General features: G+C 39.3%; 1 protein-coding gene across 4 annotated transcripts in view; it reads right to left on the minus strand.

Moving 5' to 3' along the window:
• PTN (pleiotrophin) overlaps nt 1-25,826 on the minus strand; it is a 75,961-nt gene that overhangs the window by 23,009 nt on the left and 27,126 nt on the right. For 2 of the 4 annotated variants that reach the window (XM_051640827.1, XM_051640832.1), the window contains exon 2: nt 1,359-1,468. In XM_051640827.1, coding sequence (XP_051496787.1) covers nt 1,359-1,467 — 109 coding nt within the window. In that variant the 5' untranslated portion in view covers nt 1,468. Of the gene's footprint in view, nt 1-1,358; nt 1,469-5,932; nt 5,953-15,488; nt 15,739-25,826 lie in introns of those variants that run through there. The other 2 variants (XM_051640842.1, XM_051640818.1) reach the window with 2 other exon arrangements.

Consider the following 25,826-nt stretch of genomic DNA (forward strand, 5'->3'; position numbering starts at 1 on the left):
AGCAAAAGGTCTGGTATCCTCTTCCCAGTCAGCCTCTTTGACTCCAAAGCCAGGCAAATAATTCAAATTCAGGTCCACTACTATGTCTACTAGTCCACTTAGATATTCTCAAATGGATTCTCATCTTCAGAACAGGGAAGCAGCTAGAAACACTCAGGGACCACTGACCAAAACATGCAGGCGGGCTCACTCAGAAAGGGCACTCCACTGCCTCCAGTAGCCAATGGCATGCAAATATTTTCAGTTCCAACTGAACAAGACTACACACTATACAGATTACAAATGTACGTGTTGACCTTGTGTATCAGAGGATTTGAGCACCTCCAGGGAACAGTGCACAAACTTTTCACTTGGCATTCCATACCATAGTTTATGTCAGAATATGACCAAAACTCCAAAGGCAAAGAAAAAACTATATGGAAAAGTACACTCAAAATGCTGGTAATATAGGTGGGTTTGCTGCTTAGGGACAAAAGTGAGGATTATTACTTCATTTAAATCCTTCAGCCCAAGTCTGATGAGAACAGACAGCAATGTTATCAAACTTAAGGTTCACAGAGATGTTTAGTTAGGCCCCAAATACATCACATCTAAATAGCTTTAAATGACCTTATATAAAATAGTTTTCCTTCTACCTTTTGTATATTTACTTTCACATTTTCTCATATTTCCACAAAGCCACATTGGTTAGAAACACCTTTTCTTTTTTTCTTTAGTGGGAACACTAATGCTGACAGACTAACAAGTCCTATTAACTGGTGTGTAAGTAGCCTCTAGATAATAAGATCTTAAGAAAACCACCAAAAGATGTGTTCCTTAAAAATGTCAAAACTGAGTTTCTTAGATATGAATTTTCCACCCCAGGCCTATCTCCCCTATAATGAGGCTTGAGCTCATCACTGACAGAAAGCAATTACCACTGGATGTCCGGCTGCCTATCTGCGGCAGCGAGTTAGTGCAATTCTTTGTCAGAGGATTTCCACATCACACAGCATTAGTGTAGCATTGTCATTACAGTGAACAAGTGACATAACTGCTCTTTCATCACTTCAGTTTCATTCTCCCTAAGTCAAGCAGGAACCTATTCCCAGAGTAAATTTTAAGCTGCCTTGCAATACTCAGTCTGGGATGATCTAAGAACTTCAGCCTCTGGGGCTGTCAAGCTGCCAGCTTTCATGGAAACCACTTTCTGTTTTCCTGTTTAACACAGATCAACATGTCACAGCCACAAATCCCTACCTTGTATGTCACAAGGTTAACTAATGACCTGAATTTCATAATGAAACCAGAGACAGTTGATACCCTCCTACACTTGCAACCTAACTCAGGGATTAATTCTGAATTACACTGGAACTTACCTGGTTTCTCTTTTTTGCCAGCCTCAGTAGTACTCACAGCTGCCAGAATGAAAACAAGTGCCAGGAGGGCAGCTGTGAACATTCGACGTTGCTGTTGTTGTAGTTGCATTCTGGGGATTAACAAGAGAGAGAAAAAAAGGGTTGGTTAGAGTCAAAAAAGTGAGATCCCATCTCAAATGTAGCTACAGCATTTTTGGGAAGCTCTGCTTCAGGGCCACGAGGCACAAGCAGATAATTAGCCATCAGCAAAATGGGCAGTTATCTTAATTCCAGAGAGAATGCAAATATTTTTAACAATTCTTTTCTGGCCAGTGCACCAAACCTCTGATCTACAATGCTGATGTTATGGATGAGCTTCACCACAAGAAGCTTAGTAATTATTGGTCACCTTCTAGAAACCTATCAGAATCCAGGCTCCTGGAACTTCTCGCTTCTTTCCTGACCTCTGGTTATAATTTACTGTGTAAAACTAAATATAACACTTACTTTGTGCTTCAGCTTACCCATTCACATGAAATAGGGAATGCTACACTGTCCACCTTGCAAGGGTTCAAGATCTTATTAGGTTTACTTGACATCTGAAAAGAGCTTCGTTCACATAAATTTATATAGGTAATATGTGGTACAGTATCTTAATTGTCACTGGCATGTTGTGACCTACCTTTTCCTCCTCCTCTATTTAGTGTCTCTTCCTAATATAAATTAAACTAATTGCATGAAATGCAAAATGGGCAGATTTCCACACACTGCTGGCAGCTATCCACAGCATGCCAATCAACCCAAAATCTGGATATGGGAAGCAAATATTCAAATATAAAAAGGTATTTAAAACATCTGCTTAATGGTGAAGCACCAGTTATTAGCCAATCAACAGAAGTAATTCAGAGGTGGCTGACTTCAGTGGCTTACACACATTTTTCCCTTTTACTTTGTTACAATTTGCTTTGTCTCATTTTGGCATTGTTTACTGGAAAGCAAGGCCACAACAAATATTTATGCAACCCCTCATTTCCCAGAGAAGCCTCTCTAATAGGCAGCCAGATACCAAGACAGTGGACTAGAAATTGCTTTGATGGAACGCTTCTCCAGCTTTTTTTTTTTTTTTTTTTTTTTTTATTTGCTTTTTTTAAAAGAAAACAACAAACAGGACCCATGACATTCATACTGCATCAGCCTTCCAAGGAGATGTCAACAGTGCTGGCCACTAAGATGGCCTTAAAAACTCAGCTAGACTGGTGTTAGAGGGAGCTTACAGGCCACCTGATCTCATTTTGCTGAGCACAGCAACCTTAGGGGAGAAATAATTCTCACCATGAACAAAGAACAAAATGTATTGGAAATTTAATTTGGCACTCCTCAGTATTCCCTGCTGGCATCCTCTTGCTTAAAAGCAACATAGTTGCAACTGATGTGGAAAACAAGACATGAATCCAAACACAGAGACTTCTAAGTACCCAGCTTTAACAGCACGCTAGAAGCCACATAAAAAAAATGAACAGTTTTGTTGAAATAAAGGTCATGTGAAAGCTGCAAGAGACCTGGCATTCAAATGCCTGAAAGAGCTGCCATTAGCACCAGTCTGGTTTACTTGAAAAGAAAGTACTGTTTCCAATCACAGAGAAAGGACGATCAATGTTTCCGGTGAACTCCAACAGAGCCCAGAGCCAGAGCATGCAAATCCCTCATGGGCTTGGGTTTGGTTTTCCCTTTTTAACACTTAGGCCCTCTTATGCTTTACAGAAAATGTAATAAATAAATAAATAAATAGATAAATAAATAAATAAAAACCAATTAAAAAAAATAAAATTGCAACTTGTCTTCTCGTTCAGCTTACTTGAACCTGGTTCTCCATTATCAAACACAGTTGCACTGCTGTTAAGACACCAAACTTCCCCACTCAGACCCTTTCCCTTGGAGAAACTTCACCACCAGCAGCACTGCAGCTCACCTCACATCCCATATGCACTACAATTTACCGCCCCACTTCCTCACTTACAAGCAACTCACTGCAATCTTTCATTGAAGGGAGTTAAGTACTTGTGTGGAAACACATATGGAAAGAGAGACAAACACTGCCATAATCTCAAGACACCTTCCCAGTGTGTTGTCTGAGGGAGTTAGAAGCTGAAGCAAGACAGCACCAGTTATTGCACAGGATGTTGCCACACTCAAGAGATGCCCACAGTGGGAAGCGTGGCCAGCACGCCAGGGGAGGTGATTCTCCCCTTCTACTCCACTCTGGTGAGACCAAGCCTGGAGTACTGGGTCCAGTTCTGGAGTCCCCAACACAAGGATGTGGAGCTGTTGGAGTGAGTCCAGAGGAGGACCATGAAGATGATCCAAGGGCTGTAGCATCTCTCCTATGAAGACAGGTTGAGACAGTTGGGGTTGTTCTCTGGAGAAGACTCCAGGAAGACCTTGTAGCAGCCTTCCAGTACCTGAAGGGGGCCTACAGGAAACTGTAGGGACTTTTTTAGAAGGGCATGGAGTGATAGGTCAAGGGGGGAACAGTTTTAAGCTGAAAGTGGGGAGATTTATGTTAGACATTAGGAAGAAATTTTTCATTGTGAGGGTGGTGAGACACTGGAACAGGCTGCCCAGGCAAGCTGTGGCTGCTCCTTCCCCAGAAGTGTTCAAGGCCAGGTTGGATGGGTCTTTCAGACTAGTCTAGTGGAAGATGTCCTTGCTTATGGCAGGAGAGGTTGGAACTAGATGATCCTTAAGGTCCCTTCCAACCCAAACCATTCTATGATTCTATGATTCCTACACCCCTGCTGCCCACCTCAAGGACCTGGCATGTGGTCACATGTGCCTTAAGGGCTGTTGGCTGTCACCAGGACACATGGATAACTCTTTCTAGGGGAGCTGCTTTACATCAAACTGACAGCGACTCAAATTCAAATCTGATCTACATTCTTTTCAGCAAAATATGCAAAGAAAATAGTTGCATTTTGGAGTATGAAACGTTCCAGAAACTCTATAAACAAAACCTCACTGAGCCTTAATATAGCATGTTTTCCTAAAACTTCAATCTCCTTACAAACAAAACACTTGCCAAGTTGTTTTAAGAAAAACACTAAACCCATAGCTATACATATACAAATACGTATGCATACACACACACACACACGTATATATAACCCCCTGGCAGAGACAGCCAGGCTGTTTCCTGAAATGTCTTTTGCTATTAGTTAGCAACAAGAGAAAAGCCATGTTGTGCAGACGGAGCCTTGCCTCACACCACTCCAACACTTTGAATTATTTTAACCAGAATGACTACAGAAAATGGTATAATTGTTTTGCACATGATAGATCAGCAAGGGTAGGTGTTCCCAAAAAATTATGAACAGCCTATATATAAGACCCATTAAGAGTTAGATACTTTTTTCAGAATGGCAGAATAGAATATTCCACCTAACAATAATAATTTGAATTGAATCTTCAGTTTTCTTTGCCAGTATTTTAGCTGGCCATTAAATAGATGTATGAAGATAAAAACTTGTCATACTGGACTTGTTTTTGAAAACAATACATACCATGTTGTATTTTTTCAAAATTCTAAGAAGACAATTGTTCCTTTCATTAGATTCTGTGATAACATTTCCACTTTAACCTTTGATTTAAAGAACTGCCAAAACTGCTAAGAGCAACGAAAAAACAAGTGTTTCACCATATATAAAATGGACCTCTACTCAATATTTTGGGTTTTATAATGAACCTTCTATTTACACCAGCGGTAAGAAGCAAATCATGTGTCATGAACAGAAAATATTTCTAAAATCCTGTCTTACAGGCTCTAATCAGAGCAAGACAGCAGCAGTTAAACTAATGGCAGTGGCATTCATAACTGACAGGAGGAGACAGAAATAAAAATGAAGGAAAGAAAATCAACATTTGGGATAGGGGGAGCTCCAGGAAACTTCAGAAGAAAGAAAAGGTAAAGAGAGAGAAAGAGAGTTTAGAACAGTTTAAATGGTAAGCTGAAACAAGATCAGAAAAAGAGCATGAGTCATCATGAAATGAACATCGAAACAGCAATGAGACAATAGAGAAGTTGTTATTGACAGTTAAACAGTAAAACAGAGAGTGTTAGGAAAACTGAAGTGTGCAATGACATGAGACATGAAGCTCAGCTGAGATGAACCACCGCCAGTGGCTTCTCTCAAGAATAATGAGGCACAGGAATTACTTCAGTTTTACAGTTGATTTCACAGTCAGTCTCTGTTTAGGAGTAAAAAATGAAATTAAAATTTTTAAATGGCAAGTAATCAGACAATTACTTAGTTCATCTATGGGTTCAGTTGCATGTTGAGCATCAGAAAGTCAAACAGAAGTCACATTATGGCTGCAGCTTAAAGAACCTTCTGAGTGAAGCTTGAACCTTCCACTCCAAATCCCTCACTACCCCCAGCCTGATTTTACAATCTCACTTATCTCTCCTGAACCTGATTCATTAAATCATTTGTTTGCTGTGTACACCTTCCATGACGAAGTGTACCAACTACTTTAGGAAATATCTATCCTATGGACTGCAGCACACAAATCCCAGCTCTACCAGAGACACAAAACAGTACCTGCATAGTGTATGGTGGAGGCACTGTGGCCTGCAGACACTTCCATTTGTGTCCAGACATACTACAGACACTTTCATGCAGTGCCAGGCTTTGTCTAAGAGCCCAAGAGAAAGTCTATTCCTTCCAACCCAAGACCCTGCAAATGCAGCTTGCTTCCTTCTTACTCAAGTTGGCAGCCCAAGGTGGCTGTGCTCCTCTAACCTTTGGATCTTGGTTAGTGTAAGTCAATCTCCCTGGAGAGACTCTCTGCACTCATGCAATTAGCTCATACACAAGTTCTTCATTTAGCACATCTGAACAAGTCTTTCCTGGACACATGCACCCAGAACAAACCAGACAATTTCAGATGCAGCTCTACTGATGAGCAAGAGTTTATTTTTCCTAGCCTCACTGAAGACAGCATATGCAGCACATCCTGGGATCACATACATCTTTTGCAGGTGGCTTTTTTTCTGTTAATAACTATTACTCAAAAGCCCATCCCTTCATCTGTTCTTTCCAGAACAACTGGCAAGGTCTCAGATTGTACAAGCAAGTATTTTTTTTTAGTTCTTATGAGTGTAATCTTCCACTGAACTATCAGGTTTCCTAGCACAATTTCACCTGTCCATATCCTCCAGCTCTTCCAGGATAATATGCCAAATATCAGCTGTGTTGATAATGCTGTTACCTTGCAGCCCTGAATGTATTACAATACTGTGTATGTTGCCATCTTTAATGACAGCCCATGGGCTTTGTAGAGAATTTGCAAGGTCTCAGGACTGAGGCTTGCTCTGTCTGAGCTGTTCTTGGCTTGTTTGCAGCTTCGTCACCTTTGGTTTAGCTGCAACAGCAATTTTTTCTAATTGACCAGCCAGCTATGGCTAATTTGATTTACTTTTCTATTGGTATTGTATGGAGCTACCCAGATTTTACCATTCAATTATAGTAATGTACTATAGAGAATTACAGGACTGGTATTTTAGCAAAGGGCTTAAGAAGTGTAGACACAGGATGCTGTGTAGAGAAATACAGGTATGGGACATGGACAGATAAAGAAATGCAGACATGCAGCTGGACAAAACTGGATATAGGAGTAAGAACAAGAACACAGAAATAGTCTCCAGCATAGTTAAAAGCACCATATATATCAAGTCTGGATATCATATGGAATTGCAGAGCAATGAAAAAATAAAAGGCATAAAAGCATGTCAGCCAACATTAAAAAACAAATAAACAAATATCAGAAAAACACAAAAAAACCTAACAACAACAGCAAAAAACAAACAACCCCAAAAAAACCAACAGAAACCAAACCAAGCTGATCCTAAAATGAGGAAAGAAAAAACATCAACACGAACATCCTCCTTGCCAAGGATCCCAGATAATGACAAGTCATCATAACCATCCCCACCACCAACAGCATAATGAGACCACCAGTCTTAGTGTTGAGGGGAGCTGGGCAGGTGTCATCACAACATTAAGAAAAGCAGTTGAATCTAAGTGTATTTATAACCATTTTTAACTGTGATGGTGGTGATTCTGTTGCTATTAGTATTAAAACACCTGCATAGACATATCATTTTTCTGTAATAATTACATCTACACAGATAATGATTCTTGGATGAGACTGCTAAGATTTCAATTACACAAAAAATATGGTTTTACTTATAAATATATAAAAGGTATGCCCATAAACAATATTTTGAGCATATCTGACTCTCAGCTTTGTCTTTCAGTACACTATCATTTTCATCCCATGATCATGAATAAATAGAATGCATCCCAAAATCAGACTTTAGAAATTCCTACAGCTCATTATTTCTCTTCAAAACACTGCTCATTTTGAGTTCTTTTTAAACTCCTAACCCATGTTACAACTACCATTCACATTAATCCTTCATATTTTTCTGCTTGAGTGAATAATTTCTCATCAAGTCCCACAACAAATACTTTAATAAATTACAGTTTGGTTAGTCCCCGATTAGTCACATCTAAAAAAATCAGTTTTTAAATGAGCTAGTTTGGGAGATCAGTCTCCTTTCAGTAAAGAGATGCTGTATTTAATTAAAATTAACATTTATCTCCACTTTTTAAATTATTCTCTTATTCAAAATTTAAATTATTCTCTTATTCAAAATGTGTCCTATTTTGCTGTCCACTGAGGGCAGATGCACGTGTCTGCAGTTACCTGGATCTATTTCTTCCCCTTTCTTAAGTATAAGTATTATATTTTCTATGCTCCAGTTGTACAACAGCAAGAAGCATTTTATGGTTGTTTTAACAGTCTTAATGAATCTGAAATGTCAAGTGCCATTTTACAGTACCCTGAAATGGAAACACACAGTTTTCTCTGTCAAGAAGTTAGGAGCATTCAGCTCTTAGGAATTTATCTTGCTAACAGTTGCAGAAACTTCTGTTTCTCCAGGTCTCTTTCTCATTCACCATCTGATGCACAACCCTATGTCCTATCTGATCTCCTACACTGAAAACTGAGGCAAACGTTCACGCACTTTTGAAGCCAGGCTTTTGTGAACTGTAGTCTTTGAACTGTAAAATGTTCCCTGTTCTCTCACACATATACACAATTTCTTTCTTGCCTTTATTTGCAGGACTAGGGAAAAAAACCAAACCAAACCAAACCAAAACAAACAAAAAACCCTCCCCACAAAAACCCCACAAAACCCAGATTTGCTTTTCATTTGCTTTGCAAGATATGTTAGTTTAGGTTTTGGTGAGTCTCAGTAATATGCTACTTCTGCACTTCCAAAACACTACTTTATTGGATGATCATTACCATTTTCTAAGATTCCTTCAAGATCCAGATAGTACTTTAGTGGGTTGTTCCCCGATAGATTTGAAATCCCTCTTTACAGGGTTTTTTTCCCCTCTTTTTTCTTGAAGAAACAAATGACAGTATTTTTTTACTACAATACAAAAAGATTTAAAACAATCCTTCATTAAAAAACTTGCACTAGTCCAACACACATCACTAGTTTATTGATTTCTTAAAAATCAACTTTTAATATTGAAAACCTTACTTAGATTTATGTTCATGATCCTATGTAATATAAACTGAGTCAGCTTGTTAACACTTGACACAAGTGGTTATTTTTAAGGATGAGCTTTGAGGATGAGCTATAAGGTCAGACTGAATTAAATTCAAAAATAGCATCAACTTTTTATAGTCCTATGGGAGGCAGCGAAGAAATCACATCCACAAATAATTATCCCCTACTATTATTAGCACTACTTACATTTAATCTAAATTTGGTAAGATAAACACTTTCTTCTTCGGTCAAATTAAGTGACATTATATTTTACTCTTGCAGAATTAGGGGGTGGGAGGGTTGGTCAGTGTACCAAAAAAAACCCAAGGCCATATTAATTCAGAGACCTGCAGCTACTCCCATCTTGCTCAAAGCAAAATTTGTGTGCTTGTTTCCCTTACTTCTTTGACTCTTTCATGAGGGATCAGCATTCTCTTGTGATACAGTCATGAAATTTTGGGAGCTGCATCCACAACACCAAACAGTGGACACCAGTGGTCTGAGTCCGTGTGCCAACATATTAGTTCAAAGCAGTGTTGGAAACCCCAACCTCCACTGCAAAAAAGCTCCCTGCATTTCAGCCACAGGAGGACAGCTGGGTGTGGCCAGCATCTCAGCACTGGCCTCCAGGTCACCATTCCAACATGCATGGCAGAGTGCAGCAGGCAGGTTGCCCTGTCTACCAAAATGATAGAGAATCAGGGAATTTCAACTATCAGGCACTTCTCAGCTTTTCTTTTTTCCATCCTATCCTTTGCTTCATAAGTTAGGGGAACAAAAGGCAACTCCACATGGGGGCAGCTCCAGTGATGCTCTCCCTCCATGTGGGAGGGGGGATGCTGGCAAACAGCAGCTGATAGGGAAGAGGCAATTGCTTCCAAGGTGAGCTGGTACTGGAAGGAGCTGGGTAAGCACCAATTTATTCCGTAGTACAGCAGCAATTTATTATTTTTTAAATATATATAATTGACTATAACTATCTGTTTGTTGCCTGCAAATCAGCCAGGGAGAAGTGAGAAAACTCCAGAAGGCTGAAATTATATTTGGCACAGTTTCTTTCTTTTTTTTTTTTTTTTCCTTTTTTTTTTTAACCAGCATTTATGCTCAGCTACAGCACAGGGTATCCATAATAACCAGCCAAAATCAAACAGCTAGCTAAAAAGGAAAAAAAAATCACAGCATGACCCTTCTGATAAGCCCAAGTCAAATACTTCCGTTCAAAAATTGCCGCATGCAACTTGGGGACTATAGTTTTCAGTATGTAATCAACTTAATTTTCTCTTTTCTACATGGACATCATTAAAGGCCAGAAAAATGAGCGTCAAGGCCAGCAAGTTATGTCAATGCCATAAAAATAAGCACAGAACCAAAAGTTGCAAGACTGAAGAAAATTATTAAAATGTAAACAACAAAATGTCAGAACCATGATGAATGAACATGCCCCATTGAGCTTTGTTCAAGTAAATAAGCTAAAGTAATTAGTTAAGTTGTGGATAACAGTTCCACTAGCCTTTGATATTTGCATAGTTGATTGCACGTTTGTCTCTCACATCAGGCTAAGGCAAACACACACTCTGTGGATATTTTATATTGCTAGCTCCCCAGACATAAATTAATAGTTCAAGTTGATAAGAGATACCCCTGGATACGTGAATTCTGCCTTTTAGCTCTGAGTATAATTTAGACTGACTCGAGACTGAAGAGCCAGTCCAAACAAATAAAGACAGAACATTTCTTCCATTTTTCCAAAATGTTTTTGCCAAAATTAAAATGCTTCAACATCAATATCAGTAAGATGGGCAGTTTTTGAAAGCATTTTTAATGAATTAAAATAATTTTATTTTTATTATTTTTCACTAGTATTCTCTTTCATTTAAAATATAATTTTACACAAGCTATACAAAGGATCCTACTGTTTCTCACAGGCATTATATCCAGATACTTCTGCAACAGAACATCAGAATCTGAAGATCTAGAAAGCTGAACCTCCATCTGGAGTTCTTATTAGCCACCTCTGTCTCAGAGAGCACCTAGAGCTGTGCAACCTCTTCAGTGGAAGTTGTAAGCAAAATTTTGCTAACCCAGAACACTATAAACCTTTTTCTGATCACAGAAGAAGGAACTAATTATAAAAACTTTTGGGAAGTGAAAGTTAAGTATTCACAGAGTAATGCTGTGAACAAAAACATAATGGTAATAAGTAGTTTCTTCCCGAGAGGAAAAGTGCAGTAAGTGGAAATGCAGTCCTAAACACAGAAGGCAGTACAGACAGTTAAAAGGCCAAGGAACTAAAAATCTAACAGAGATGGCCAAAACTCTCCAAAGGTGATTAACAATTTTATGCTTCTCTCTTTCCAAATTTCCAAAATGAGATCTTACAGGAGTGATTTTATTTTCTGAAAGTCTAGGTAACACTCCTAATTATTATTTTTTTTAAGTCATAATTACAAAAATCCTGCACATTTTCATATCATAAGCCGATGTTAAGAAATTAACCAGGTCAATAAAATGTGAAAAAACATGCTGTTCTTTCCAGAGAAGCATTACATTTATTACATGTAAAAGAAGCAGTTGTTATTTGCTCTGTTGGTCCCCACCCAGCGTAAAGAGATCATTTTCTTAGCCCTGGTCTTAAAAATTTCTCTTAGATACTACATTGTCAAAATGAACATCACTGTTGAAATAAAGTTTCTGTCCTTCTTCCTCCACCTCTTATTACACTCTCATCCACAACAAACACATTTTCTTCCTCTCTTTTGCTTGTGGTGGGTCTGAGTGAGGCAGGGCTCCTGAGCAATAACTAATTCTGACTTCTGCAGCTGCCTCTTCTATATTAACCTTCCCTTCCCATGGCTCTAGCTGAGGGGCTGAAGAAAACAACAGACAAAATCTAAGCCACGACCAATATTTCAGTTCATTCTGCTGTATTTCCAGATCCTAACTGAAAAAGACATCTTAAGACACTTCTGTTACTGTGATCTTTTCCCTCCCTGCTCTTCCCACAGTGATCACGGCTGCTGTGTCACTATCTATGAAATCACACTGGGGTTCTTTACACTTCCATTTCTCCAAGACTAAAGATGAGATTAAACCATCCTGGATTTGACCAGCCAACAATCCACCAGAAAGACCATAGGGGACTCACCTCCATTCTGTCCAGCAACTTTTCTTTCAGTGAGAGCGAGTCCAAGCTCCTGGCTCCACTCTGCTGTGCATCAACTGCATCAATGTCTCTCTCTTGGAAAATCCATGTGTAGTGGTCGAGTTTCCCTAGTCACAACTACTGGCAAATCCTCTTTCTCTACTCTCTTTTGACTCCAACTTCACCACTCTCCCAGTTTGCAAAAGATGTAACTACTAGATAATGGCAGAAGGACAAAGAGTGCCTATACAAGCTCTTACCACAATTATTCTTTCTGCCTCCTTTTCCACCCCAAAGTGGCTAGTGTCTTTGTTCTTCTGATTGCCTAAGACTGTTAAGACACAAAGTATTTTATCATGGTTTTGCAATGCCTCTGACAAGTGTCCAGATCCCTGCTACTCAAACACTGTGACACTACACGACCAGAAAAGGGCAAACACTGTAATACAGAGTCTTCTGGTATAAAGAGTACAGCTGATATCTATTTGGCTAGCTAATGTGTTTTCATCTACTAGAGATAAATTTGGGTACCTTCTGAAAGTGTTAAAGTAAGGCGTGGCATATTCCCATCTACTAGCTAGGCAGAAGGCAGAAGAGAGTCTTATATCATCCCTGTATGGTCAAGATAATGTTTTCTTCACTATTATAAATTCACTTATTGAAACAGAATACATTTTTGAAGCCTCATCTTCTTGACTGCAGCAGTTGTAGCAATGTCTCGTGGGTACCACAGTCAGAAAAATAGGAGTGACCAATGAATACAACTATTTTTGAAATTAGGTCCACAGCCAAAGATTATTATTACTACTACTATGAGGAAAAAAAACCTGTGTGCAGATATACACTGATGTCACCACAGCCCCAGTGGTCATACCACTATCATGAATGCATCACGATTTGAGAGCTGTTTAAGCTGTAATGTGTTTTTCATAATGAACAGCTGTACTGTACAATCCAGGCAGATGCCTCCATTGTATTCTTGTTTGGTTTTTCTCCTTCTGCCCCTAAGAGGCCATTTTCAGCTCAATGGCAATAAGCAAATCACAGCATCTGTGTACTCATTTCTCCATCTATGAAATAGGAATAATAACACTTGTCTCCATCGAAAAAAAAAAATAATAATGAGAAACTCATAATAAAAATGATTATGTGAAGGGGGCATAATTTTATTATCCAGCATCAGCTGCAGCTTGCTTAACTTTCCTGGATCTCGTGCCTTGTTCCAGGCTCTGAAGATGGTGGCCAGACTTCATTAAGGAGAACAGAACACCTTTGTCCTTGACAACTTTTTCCTTGAAAGTAGTAACATTTTGTCAAATACTTAAGTTTTGATTTGCCTGAGCTGATTGTCAGGTTGGAGAACTTCCAAGAAGACCCTGGGAAATATTCTATTCTGCTAAATAAAACAGTCCATTTTATTTCCTTTACTCATTATGACTCCCTGTCTCCTCTGCTGTCTGTCTACTCAGACGACACTCCAAAATATGCAATGCAGTCAGAAACCTATTTAAACAGAAAGCATATGGCCTCTCCCCTTCGTCCTCTATTAATCTTTTTGACGGACTACACTTTTTTTTTTTTTTTTCCCCAGATGAATTATCTTCTTGATTTAAGTGAAAAATCTCAGAGCATTTGGACATCTATGCAAAAATGTATGAGGAAAAAATTAACTCAACCAAAACAAATGTGATGTGAAAATTACATTTGTGGTTTTGCCACATTGTAGCACAGGACTTGAATGTGGTTTTAAATCATTCTGCTCCAAAAGTAGCAAGTGAGCAGAGGGCAGCAGTTGTGTAGCATGTTACCTCCTCTTTGCCAGTCAGAAATCAAAAGGCATTTCCAACTCACATATGTTCTCCAGTATAAAACCACTCAGCAAAGAAAGAGTCCAGACCTTATCTTATGCAACTGATATTCACAGAATCATAGAATCATTTTGGTTGGAAAAGACCTTTAAGATTATAGAGTCCAACTGTAAATCAATGTTTACAAATATGTAAATGGTGAGTGTCAGAAGGACGGAGCCAGGCTTTTTTCAGTGATGTCCAGTGATAGGAAAAGGGGCAATGGGTGCAAACTGGAGCATAGGTAGTTCCATGTTAATATCAGGAAGAACTTATTTACTGTAAGAGTGACAGAGCACTGGAACAGGCTGCCCAGAGAGGTTGTGGAGTCTCCTTCACTGGAGACATTAAAAACCCACCTGGTCAAGTTCCTGTGTGATGTGCTCTAGGTGACCCTGCCTGGCAGGGGGGTTGGACTAGATGATCTTTCGAGGTCCCTTCCAACCCCTGAGATTCTGTGATTCTGTGACTGTACCTTAATGAGAAAAACATCCCAGACAGAAAATCCCACTTTCAGATATGGCCAGGAAGAAGAAGTTGCCCCTCCTCCAGTTACTCACCTTATCTGCAATAAGTTTCCTCTTTCTATCCAAGATAAAAAACATCACAGGATATTGTATCTGTATCATTTGATGCAGATAAGAGAGGATGAAGTTGTATAGTGTGCAAAACATACGAGGTGAGACTTCAGAGCAGCCTTCTTGGGTTTTCGACTGTTAATCTCTTTTGCTGTATTCCATAAAATCTTTCAATTCTGGAAGTCAATACAGAGCTGCATACTTGCAGCAAAATTTTGGTAGCTACTGAAGAAGCCCGCATGCTGCTGTAGGAGTACTATTCAAAGGACACTGTGTTGCAGCTACCTTCCAGCCATGCAACAAGTAAAAAGTACATTCAATTTCTTAAATGCCTGTTCTCATCTACCGAAGGACAATGGGAATGTATTTTCATGACTGATTAGCCTTCCCTGTTATAATCCTCATCTGCTGGAAGGTATTGGAAAAATGAAGAAACTCCATTCAAACTAAAAATGATAGTTATCTGACATCCTGGCTGTAATTTAATGGTCACCATTTCAACCTGTTCTTTCAACTACACTTCCAAGTCTCATCTCCTCTAATCCCAGATGATGTCTCTCCGCCTCTTCATTCCTTTATCCTTGTACACACATTTTAAAAGAATCTCCTTTATGAGTCATTCTACACCTTATGGCTGCTTCAGGTCACAAAGTTCTCTTAAGAACACTAAAACAACTCTTTTTAAACAAAAAATAAACAAAGTTCCCTCTCTGAACTGGAAAATAGCATTCACCAAACCATCGGAATGTCAAAGTTCCTAAAGGTAGCCACATCCTTCCAAAATCAGACACGTATCCTATTCAATCATCTATGTTTCTGTAAAAAATAATAACTTACAGCATTTGGAGAACATTAAACAAGAACAGAAGGGGAAAAAAAAACAACAAACAACTAAAAAGGGAGATTTATTTATACTATTAAATATTTAATAGATTAATTGGATGGGAAGGTCATACACACCAATAATGAGAGAACTGAAAATTAATTGAGTAACAGTAAAGCAAAATTTGCAATGCAAAACTGAAACTCTTCTTGAAATGTGGGCAGGCAAACATGGATCTCACACTGTTCCAATATTCTTCATTTTGCATTCGCCAGAGATCTCTGTATTTACTGTGCATGTAAATTCTCAGGGAGACAGCTGGAGATTTTGGCAGCTAACTGAGGGAGAACCAGACCCATTTTTATCCTGGAGGTCCAAACAGGGCAACTGGATACACAAAGAGAAAAAAAAAAAGTATTAAATATATTGGAATTTAAGACCACTATCTTTGATTTAGAGAGTTAATAGTCAGCTGAGAATAACAAAAAAATCCAAGGACTATTTTTCAGTTTACTCAAGATTCAGATAAATAAAAATTCAACAGGTCACACATGAAAAGCCTTCCTCAGAGCTGTCTTTCCAAACTGCAATGGCTAGGCTAAAGAGCTCCTTGTTTGTTTGGGGTTTTTTATGTCTGTTATTTAAATAAAGTCCAGATTTTGTACAGACCTGTGTGACAACAGTCATACTTATGACATGCTGCAGTATCACAGAGTAAATCAGTAGATGCCAGAAAGACAAGATTGCATTTAAGAAGAAATAAGTTATCTTTTTTAACCTCTAAATGGAGGCTACAGCCCTGGAGAAGGCTGAACAACTGTTGGAAGGCAGGCTTTATTCAAACTGTGTTCTTATTAACATATATATATATACATAACATAATTTTTAAAAGCTATATCTGTGCCACATATCCAAATATAATAACTAGAAGTAAAAAGAAAAAAATGCAGACTGGAAACAGTTCATATTTGTCGTTCATCTGGCTGATTGTTTCCAGACACTATCCTTTCCCACTTCCCTCCAACCTAAATTTCTTTTCAGGTTTGGACAATATATCACAGCAATCAGGCTCTTCCTGAAGCTCTTTGAGAACCACCCCTCTGGGTCTCTGAGACAATCTGTGTGACCAACAATCAGTTGGTCACACAAACTTTGTGCTAATTCACCAACAGAAATTAAAAGAAGGAGAAAAATAATGTATAGGTTTGCTTTTGTGTTGAATTTTGTATTGGTTTCCAAACAAAAATTTTAAAGCTTGGAAGATCTGTGTTGAGATGCTGTCTGTGATTGACAGCTGAGGTTTAGACTACTGTTTCCTACTCTTCAAGAGAGCCCTAGCAACATCTCAGAGTTTTCTCAGGTGGGTATCCCAATCACCCACTTGGAGAATTTGTCTCATACTATTGATATTTCTAACAGCCTCAAAAGTATTTTCCTGGAAATAGGATTATTATGCCCTAGTGAATATTGAAGTATTTTATACCACATGATTAACTTGCACAGGACATGTGGAGACTACCACTACAAAGTGCCTTGTGGGACAGTATTTACAGCATTAAGATACATGAGGTTTTGGCCAAAAAGAAAAATGTTCCAAATCCAACAGAGAGGAGATATGAATCAGTGCTACCTGACTAAATATCCTATCCAAAAGAACACTAGAAAAGGGCAAGGCAGTACGATACAGTCAGTTCACAACTCTCTTCTCCCTTGCACCAGCAGCAGTTACTCCACAAGCTCTAACTTAACATGCAGTTATGTATAGCTGCATCTCATAGCTGCATTTCTCAGTGAGTAAAATATTTGCCAAGTGTGAGTCGACAGAATTTTCTTGAGAATAAGTCTCTCAGCAAAGTTGCAAGACAGTCTGCTTTCCTCATGTGTGAAAGAAACCACTCCTAAGCACTTCAGCATTCATAAAGGCACGACTTTGAGAACAAATTTCCAAATTTTTCTCTTCCCTGCATGCTGCACTCAGGGACACTTAGTGATTCAGGTGAGAGAACTCCATAGCCTAAAATCCATTTTTCAGACCATATTCCTAAAGTTGAAATGCAGGTGGTCTCTTCAAAGCCTGCGGATGAGCAAGAGTTCTAGGGATAACATTGTTTACACCATTTGGGATGCACATTTTTTTCCCTTCCTCATGCAAACTGCCACTTCTCCTCACATTCTTCTGCACTGCTGTTACGTGCAGAAATTCAGTACTGTATTTCCCATATGAAGAAATTGGCAAGGAAAGACTGCATGCTCTTGGCAGAAGTTGATCCTGGGATTATGCCAATAAACAATCATTTTCTGGTTGCCACAAGCATTCCATTATTTCAGTTTGGCCATTCAGTCTACTCTAGTTTAGCTCCATTAGTGCTTCCTTAATAAACTCTTATTATCAGGGGCTTAGGCCTCAGTCATTTGAATTCATGCTCAGCTGGGACTTGGTATTCAGAGACCCAGTCTGAATGTCCTTTAAAAAAAATTAATTAAAACACTTACTTTGCCACAGAGCAGAGACAATGGAATTTCATTGGCTGCAATTTATATTTTCACTATTAAAGACTTAAGAAAAGCTGGATTTTGAGGCTTGTTTTATAAACAACACTTGGATACTTTGTTTCTCACTAGAAGAGAAATGCTACAGCAGTCTTTTGCATTCCTGCTTCTTTGCATGCATATGCTTGTTGCTTATAGCACAAATAGATTTAATTTTCCCATATATTTTTAATCACCTGCTTTTGGGGCTAGATTTTTGTGGAGGAGGAGGGAACCCAAAACCAAGAAACACCCTGAAGCTCCCACTGGGATGGGTCTTGAGAGGTAAAAACACGTGACACAGCTTCTCCTCCCACAGCACTAATCATGACTGCCCCACTGACTTGGTGCCTACCAAGGAGGAACCTCGAGGCACTTGTCTCTACAGCATGGGCTTTGCAGCCTGCATCAGGCACCTCAGTTCTCCTGGAGAACAGCAGGTCATCTCTGTTGTTAAGGGCACCATACACACACACTAAATTAACAATGTGACCAGCCCCAGACTTTGAATTCTAAACAACCTAGTCAACTTCCCTGCTGCACAGATCAATTAAGAACAGTTTGCCCGCAGATCAGTTCTCAATCCCAGACTGTTGTGTTTGCTGCTGAAAAAGCTCACAGTCACCTCCCACATGTACCCCACTGTCATAAAACCCTTAATATTTAATTTATTCTTCATTTTTTATTCTTTACAATAAGGCTGTAAAAGCCAATAAACAGAGCCATTTACTGGCCCCAGCCTGGATGTCTTTATGCTGCGCAGAGGGAGCTGTGCCTGTGCAGGGCAGGAGTTAGTGGCACCTATACCTCAGGCACAGCAAGCACTGCATCTGCCTACTCTTCTTTGTACAGGTTAGATTCTACTGTACTTACAGAGGCAGACAACACCAAAATGGAAAAAAGCTGTACAACCCATGGATCAAATTAGTAAGGCTTTACACGATATTTATTTTCCTTCCCTTCCAATATATGATCCATCAATATAATGCCATCATTACAGGCCTAGAGACAAGCACCAGTGACACATTTTCATCCATTCCACCCTCTTCTCTCCTTTGCTCTTTGCAATTATAATCAGATATGCGAACCACAGCAAATGGAATGTCTGTCCTTCCTCCTAATAAGCGTGGCTGGTCCCCTAAAACAAACTGGCTTGCAAGATGTGGAAGTCACTGCTAACTTGTTTTGAAAATAGAAATAGAGGAAAACCAAAAAAGTGTAATAAAAACACATATGTATTTTGGACTTCTACAATAAAGTTCCCCATTTGCTACTGCTAGCCCCTCTGCAGGCTGCTCCAGAGAGTAGTCCAACCTGAGAAGACAGGGAAAGTACAGAAAGTTTTTCAAAGAGATGCTCCTACTCCAGACATAATCCTTCGGGAACACTTCTTGTCTCTGTTCACATAAACCCAACGGAAACCCTTTATTATTATTGCTGGTGGAGGAATTTGGAGAATGGCAAGGTAAAAACAGCTTTCCAGGGACTGCACTACTACTGCGATCTGCCATAGTGGCAACAAAGAGAAACTGATGTGTGGCTGAAAGACCAATTTCACAGACTTCTCTCTGGCCCCAAGGGCCCTTGCCAGAGAGAAGAGCTCCTGAAAGCTCTGGATTCTTCAGTTACACCACAATTACACACAGATGAGTCCTGAGACTACAAGAGTGCAAACAAGCTCAAATGAAATCACTCTCATATAAACCTGTGAGTGCCATAGGCTGGACTTGACAATCTTAAAGGTCTTTTCCAGCCTTGGTAATTCTGTGATTCTGTGATTGCAACTGTCTAAAAAGCAAACTAGAGCACCAGACATTGTCAGATCTCCACTGCTTTTTATACTCTTCATGAAGGAGTACAGAGCTGAATGTATCTGTAAATCTAAATGGTAATACCCATCAGTCCTTTGTTTTAAATTTCTTCCCAGATATTTAATGGACAGAAAATTATGGTGGTAGACATGGCAATTACAATTTCTGTGAAAGAGGAATTCAGTTTCAGTAAGACTCTCAAGAACACAAACAATTTAAACTACTGAGTTTTGTCATTTCACATTTTTATGAATTTGCAAGAAACAACAATGGGAGAAAAACAAACAAACAACAACAACACCCCCCCACAAAAACAAACAAACAAACAAAAAAAACACAACAAAACAAACAAACAAAAAAAACCAACTTAATAAAATTGCAATACCTGAAGAAGTTAATAGGCAAGTACTGGAGAGAGGTGAGGGAAGGAAAGGTGTGGGATGTTAACTCTTGATAGTTTTGGTGGAAAGTTATGACAAGTCATGATTATTTTATTTCTGTGCAGCTCAAACATGAAATGCAGTCAGTCCATTCTTGTAGCAGCAACACACCTACCACCAGCTGGAGCGATTTTTCCAGAAACACTCCAGGACTTTAATGCACCCAACCACAAGGTTAGTATAATCTATCATGAATTAAATGCATGATTTCTCATTAGAGAAGATAATTCAAAGGTCCTCGAGGTAGACTTGTTTGTAATATCTGTATAGGTGCAATACAGCATTGCCCTCTGCTGGATCTTAAGCTGCCTACTTGTGCAAAAGTTGCCTCTGGCTTAGCTATAGAGGATGATTTTTTAAACAAGCACTGTGCTAATTATCATAAGGGAATACCTTGCCACCAAACAGGGAATGAGGCAGTGAATTAATGCTTATTTCTAAGGCTTTCTTTTTTCACAGGACTAGCACTGCTTCAGACAGGGCCAGTGTTCAGTGTTCATTCAGCTCTTCCCTAGCCCAGCAACAGTCACAGACTATTCTGCATTCCCCAGAGTCCGAACACTGAACAGAGTCAGTGCACAACTAGATCTACAACATCTAAACAGGCAGAGCTGAACTCTGGCCTAAAGTCATACCAAGATTCTGGTACCTACAAGAGTGGTTCATCTTATAAGACTGTCACATCCAAAGAGGTGTTTCCCAGCATGAAGTATTCCTGCTAGACAAAAGCCTGTTGCCACCAACTCCTTCCTGGTTATCTCCTGAGGAAAAGTTAAGTGCTATTTCCACTCTCTTCACAGATATGAATATGGAGACTACCCCAGTGTGGACTGATACATGATGAGATTGACAAGAATGAGGAAGAGCAAAGCCAATGCAGCACTGCAATGTAAGGCAGATCTTTTTGTCTGTTCTTACTGTTCAGCATCTGCCATTTACTGACTCTTCCCTGCTTGCTGACATTTGGTATAACTAAGCAAATGCACACACATATACAGGTATATAGGTATACCTATATGTGTAAACACTTATTTGAACCCAGCTGCCTGTGATGAGTTAATTATAACCATATGATCCAGATAAAGACAGCTCATCTCATTTCTGTAGTTCTTCAGCTATTACTCTTGTTGATCTTACAGAGACACAGCAGGGCATTTTGCGTCCTGTAGCTTGATGCTGTGCAAAATGGGACCACATCCAGAGAATCAGGACATCTGCTAATTCAGAGTAATATATGGGAAACTGAGAGTTAGCAAAATACTCTCTCTTTCAGAAGAAAAAAGAAAATGCAAAAAGAAAGCTCTTTTCTATTTATACTAATTTCCAGCCCATAGTCTACCCTTGTACTTCTTAAATGGTCCTTTATTTGGTTTCTTTTAACTTTGCTTTTCACACCATTCTTTCTTTCAGTCTCTACCTCATTCTCCCACCCCAGTCTTATTTTAACATTTTATTCATTTTACTCATTTGCCTCTTCCAACACACATATATGCTGTATATTCTCTTCAGAACAGTTAGTCTACAAAAGCCTGGTTTTCTCAGAATGCCAACTCTGTTACATATCTGTTCTGCACTAGTTGCTGTGGGAGCAACTCACTCTTCCTCACAAGTGGTGTTGTTAATAATAATAACAACAATAATATTAAACAACTCAGTTTCTAAAGATATTGTCTTGCTTTGCTGCTTGCTGAGAATAGCTAAATAGCTCTCTCTAGTCTGCTTCTCCCTGCAAAGTATTCTGCAGTTCTCTGTGGGAGATTTCTTTCTAAAAATAAATGTCATGGTTTGTTTTCTCTTATGTTACACCTAATTAAATCTTTCCACCGTAACATTTTACCATTTCATTATGCTGCATTTCCAAAGTATCAAACAGCATTTTGCCCTTTTCCTGCTTCATTTTTCTCCCTGTACAGTCGAGCTGAGGGCAATGGCTGGGTTTTAGGATGAAAATTATCAACCCCAGCCATGTGGAATGAAAATAACCAACAAACCCCACATTGTCTGCTCTCTTGAAAGAAGTTAGCACCAGAAGTCAAAAAAATTTCATAATCTAGCAACCTTATCTAACAAACTGTGGAAAACAGGAAACTTAAAGCTGGTAAAAGGTCTGTGTCACTCCACATGAAAGCACTCAGCTATGAAAATGTGAAGAATGTACTAAAAGGCTGACAGACAGAACATAAGAATCATATATTTAGTAAAAAAAAAAAAAAAGGTGGTAAAGTTCACATGGTACAAAGTTTATCAAGATGCCAAAACAAGAGTTTTATGGACCAGGCAGGCATTAAAAAACACATCTTACAACATTTTTACACTGTCTTGTGTTTTCTTTAACTATGTATAGTTGTGCAAATGGGCAGGCAAAATGATACATTAACATTTTATACTCATCTTGAACTGGAGACTGAACAATATGCAAAGCCATAAAATGGATCTTGTAACGATGGCAGAAAACCGAACATGCAGTAATTCCAAAACAGTAACCATTACTAATTGTTTTGGGATTATCAGAGGTCACTATGGCCAGTGATGCAGATGATCTCTCCAGGTTAAGACCGGGCGAATAAGTCGCAATGCGAATTGTTCAGCAAGGCAGTCAGAGGTGCAAGAGAATATATAAAATTCTCAAAATGTCACACTCAGGTGCATTCCCTACTTTACATAACCATCAAATGAAAATAAAAATAAAAATAAAATTATTATTTAAAATGTAAGCTGCAAGGACAAGCTTTACTTAAGACTCTGTTCTTCAGCTTTGGACACACTGTACATCACGACTGATTATATTTTAGCACATACTTACTACAACATTAGCTATTTGTGTTTTAAATTGAAAATACTTGGTGGTGATGATATCTAGGAATGTGAAAATTTTCTATGTGACCACTGTTGTGTCTTGAGCCTATCTGCAGGTAAAAAGCCCCAGGGAAAAAAAAAAAAAACACCACAAAACAAAACAACAAACAAACAAAAAAAAAGCAAAACCCCACAACTTTGCAAGGTTATAGATGGCCACAAACAGAACAGTGACAGTGCATCCCTGATACATCTCAATAGCAATGTCAGAAAGCCAAGGCAAGAAAGGCATCAATCTGCTGATCCTTCTTTTCTCTCCCAGGGGGTGTGTGTCCTTAAGTTTTTAGCACATTCTAAAGCAGCTTGCAGAGTCCCTGGAGGCCAGGACCAGAGTGGGAAGACTCAAGCAACATGCTACCTTCTTTCAAATTAAATGCTGCCATTAGAGAAGGGGGTGTGGTGGTGGTCTGTGGAAATAGTTTTTTCTCTTTATAACCATAAGGGACTTTGGAAATTATTACCAACAAGCAAGTAGACAAAGTCGTAACATGGATTTCAAAATACCTTGCCTGAAAGAGGCAGTGGTATTTAAACTTCCCTGAGAATTTATTTTAGTCCCAAGCAGAGAAAATGCCTATGAGAACCAAGTTCAAGTTTCAGCTGCAGTACGATCATAGAATCATAGAACAGCTAAGGTTGGAAGGGACCTTAAAGATCATCAGGCATGTGAGATACCTAGATTCACAAAATACGGATCTTTTGTACCTCTGCTCAGTGCTCACCCAGCTAGTGCTGATGATGTCTCAGACAGCAACGTGGTTTAAATTTAGCTAAATATAAATGTAGCTCATCTTTACCCTGAGTAGCTAGAATATTGAAATCAGTGGCTTCATAGGGTTCATTATAAGCTAACTTACCCCATTGCCTTTTTTGTATTACTGTAGCCACAGAATTTTCAGCACCCAGGGTACCACTAAGTCAGCAGACCTCTACAGATTTCAGTCATACATTCTTAATTCTCCCTGTACATCACTCTTAATGATTCTTGATTCCACTTTTAAACAATTAGCTCAGCAAGGCTGCGATGTGTCCCAGCGTGGGAGACAAGGGATCAAAGCTCAAACCCAGTCTAGACATGTTGGTTTTTCCTTCTAGATAGTTTGTGAGCCACAGGGTATACTGAAACCTGTTGGCCCTTTTCTATTTTTACTTTTTGCTAAGAAAAGAGAAGTTTGGCTTTTGGGTAAGACTGCCTCCCTGTTTGATGAAGACCTGTGGGCACTCAGGAAGGTAGGGTTAATTCAGACTTGCTTTAAGTTCCAGACCATTTCAATTAACTTTCTTCTCTATCACTCCCTCCTTGGGTCACTCCATCACATTTACTTACAAGGAAATAAACACATTGTATATCTGTTTGCTGGTTATTTTCACTCTTTTATTCACCAACAGTAAGAAGTGCTGGCACAGAGTACACATAATGGGTGTATGTGCATGGAATTGCTTCTGAGAATATTTCTGCCATTCTTTGTTCTAGCAATAGGAAAAACAAAACCACACAATGAAGAACACAGAAATAAAAGTTGAGGAAAAAGATATCTGATCCTGAAGCATCCCGCTATCTCCTTTTCATTAATATTCGGATCTTCAGTTATGATGGAAAGAAGGAAGAACAGATTATATCACCAAGGATCATAAGACCAGCTTTCTCATGTGTGGATTCATTGAGACAAGAGGGAGCATTCCTGCAGGCAATTAGCCTTGACTGTTAATCACATCAGCCAAAAGTGATAAGCAAATTAGGGCTTCAGCAGAGCAGCTAGTCTGATGCTCTTCCTAGATCCCTAGAGCAGCATTGCTGGTTACTGTGATGCTCTGATGCACAGAGACCTGCAATAAATCCTCACTACTGTACCAGGACTCGCCTTCACTGCAGTTTGTCCTTGGAATGAATGGGCATGAAGCCAGTGCATCTTCTATCAGCATCTCACTCTACCCTAAGGACCATGTTTCATAGGAGGCAGGACAGATATTCGACTTCTGATTCACTCCATTGATTTGCCCTCACAGTGCAACAGCAAAAACCAAAGAAGAGCAGAAATTACTTGCTTGATCTTCTCAGAGTCAACTTTTGCCTATTTTGCAGTTTCCTAGAAAAGAAGAAAAGTCATCTTCCCCTCACCCAATAAATACAACAAGAAGTGGACAGGTACTTCCTGTCTGATTCCAACTGCACCTGAGTGCAAAGAAAGACTCAGCCCACCTCGGTATTAGACACACTCTTCTCTCCCAGGGATACAATTCCAAGATGCAGCTTAGTGCCACATCCCTTTCTACATCTTATGCCCCATATTTGCATTACTGCAGGCATCTGTAGTGCAGGAAGAGCAGCAGGACCCTTGCTTCTGTCGCATGCAGGGTCTATGCTACAGCCACGCCAAGGGAGTAAGCCAGCCCTAACTGTGCAGCTAACACAATGATGACTCTCTACTGCAGCTAAGAGGTTCCTAAGGGGGAAAAAAAATAATAAAAATAGGGCTGTGCTTTCACAGATCCTGCATACATGTGTTATGTAGACATGTTAATATGAACCATTTTCCAAAAGCTGAGAGGGATGGGACTAAAGCAGTGTGCTAGATACACTAAACAGAGAACAATCAATCCCAACTCCGTCACTTAAGGAAAAGGCTCTGAAACCTTTCAGGGTAGAGGTCTGTGTCACACATGGCAAAGACCTACAATAGATGCGATGAAAAAGGACTTGGAAGATGATGATCAGGAATGGAATGGGCCGAGACACAGCAACAAGCAGGCTGTGCATTGAGGAAGAAGGCTGATACAGAAAGTATCTGTTCATGAACCTCGGACCAGGCAACTGTGCTCAAGACACAGGGACTGAGGC

Source organism: Apus apus, chromosome 1, assembly GCF_020740795.1.
Source record: "Apus apus isolate bApuApu2 chromosome 1, bApuApu2.pri.cur, whole genome shotgun sequence".
Classification (NCBI taxonomy): domain Eukaryota; kingdom Metazoa; phylum Chordata; class Aves; order Apodiformes; family Apodidae; genus Apus; species Apus apus.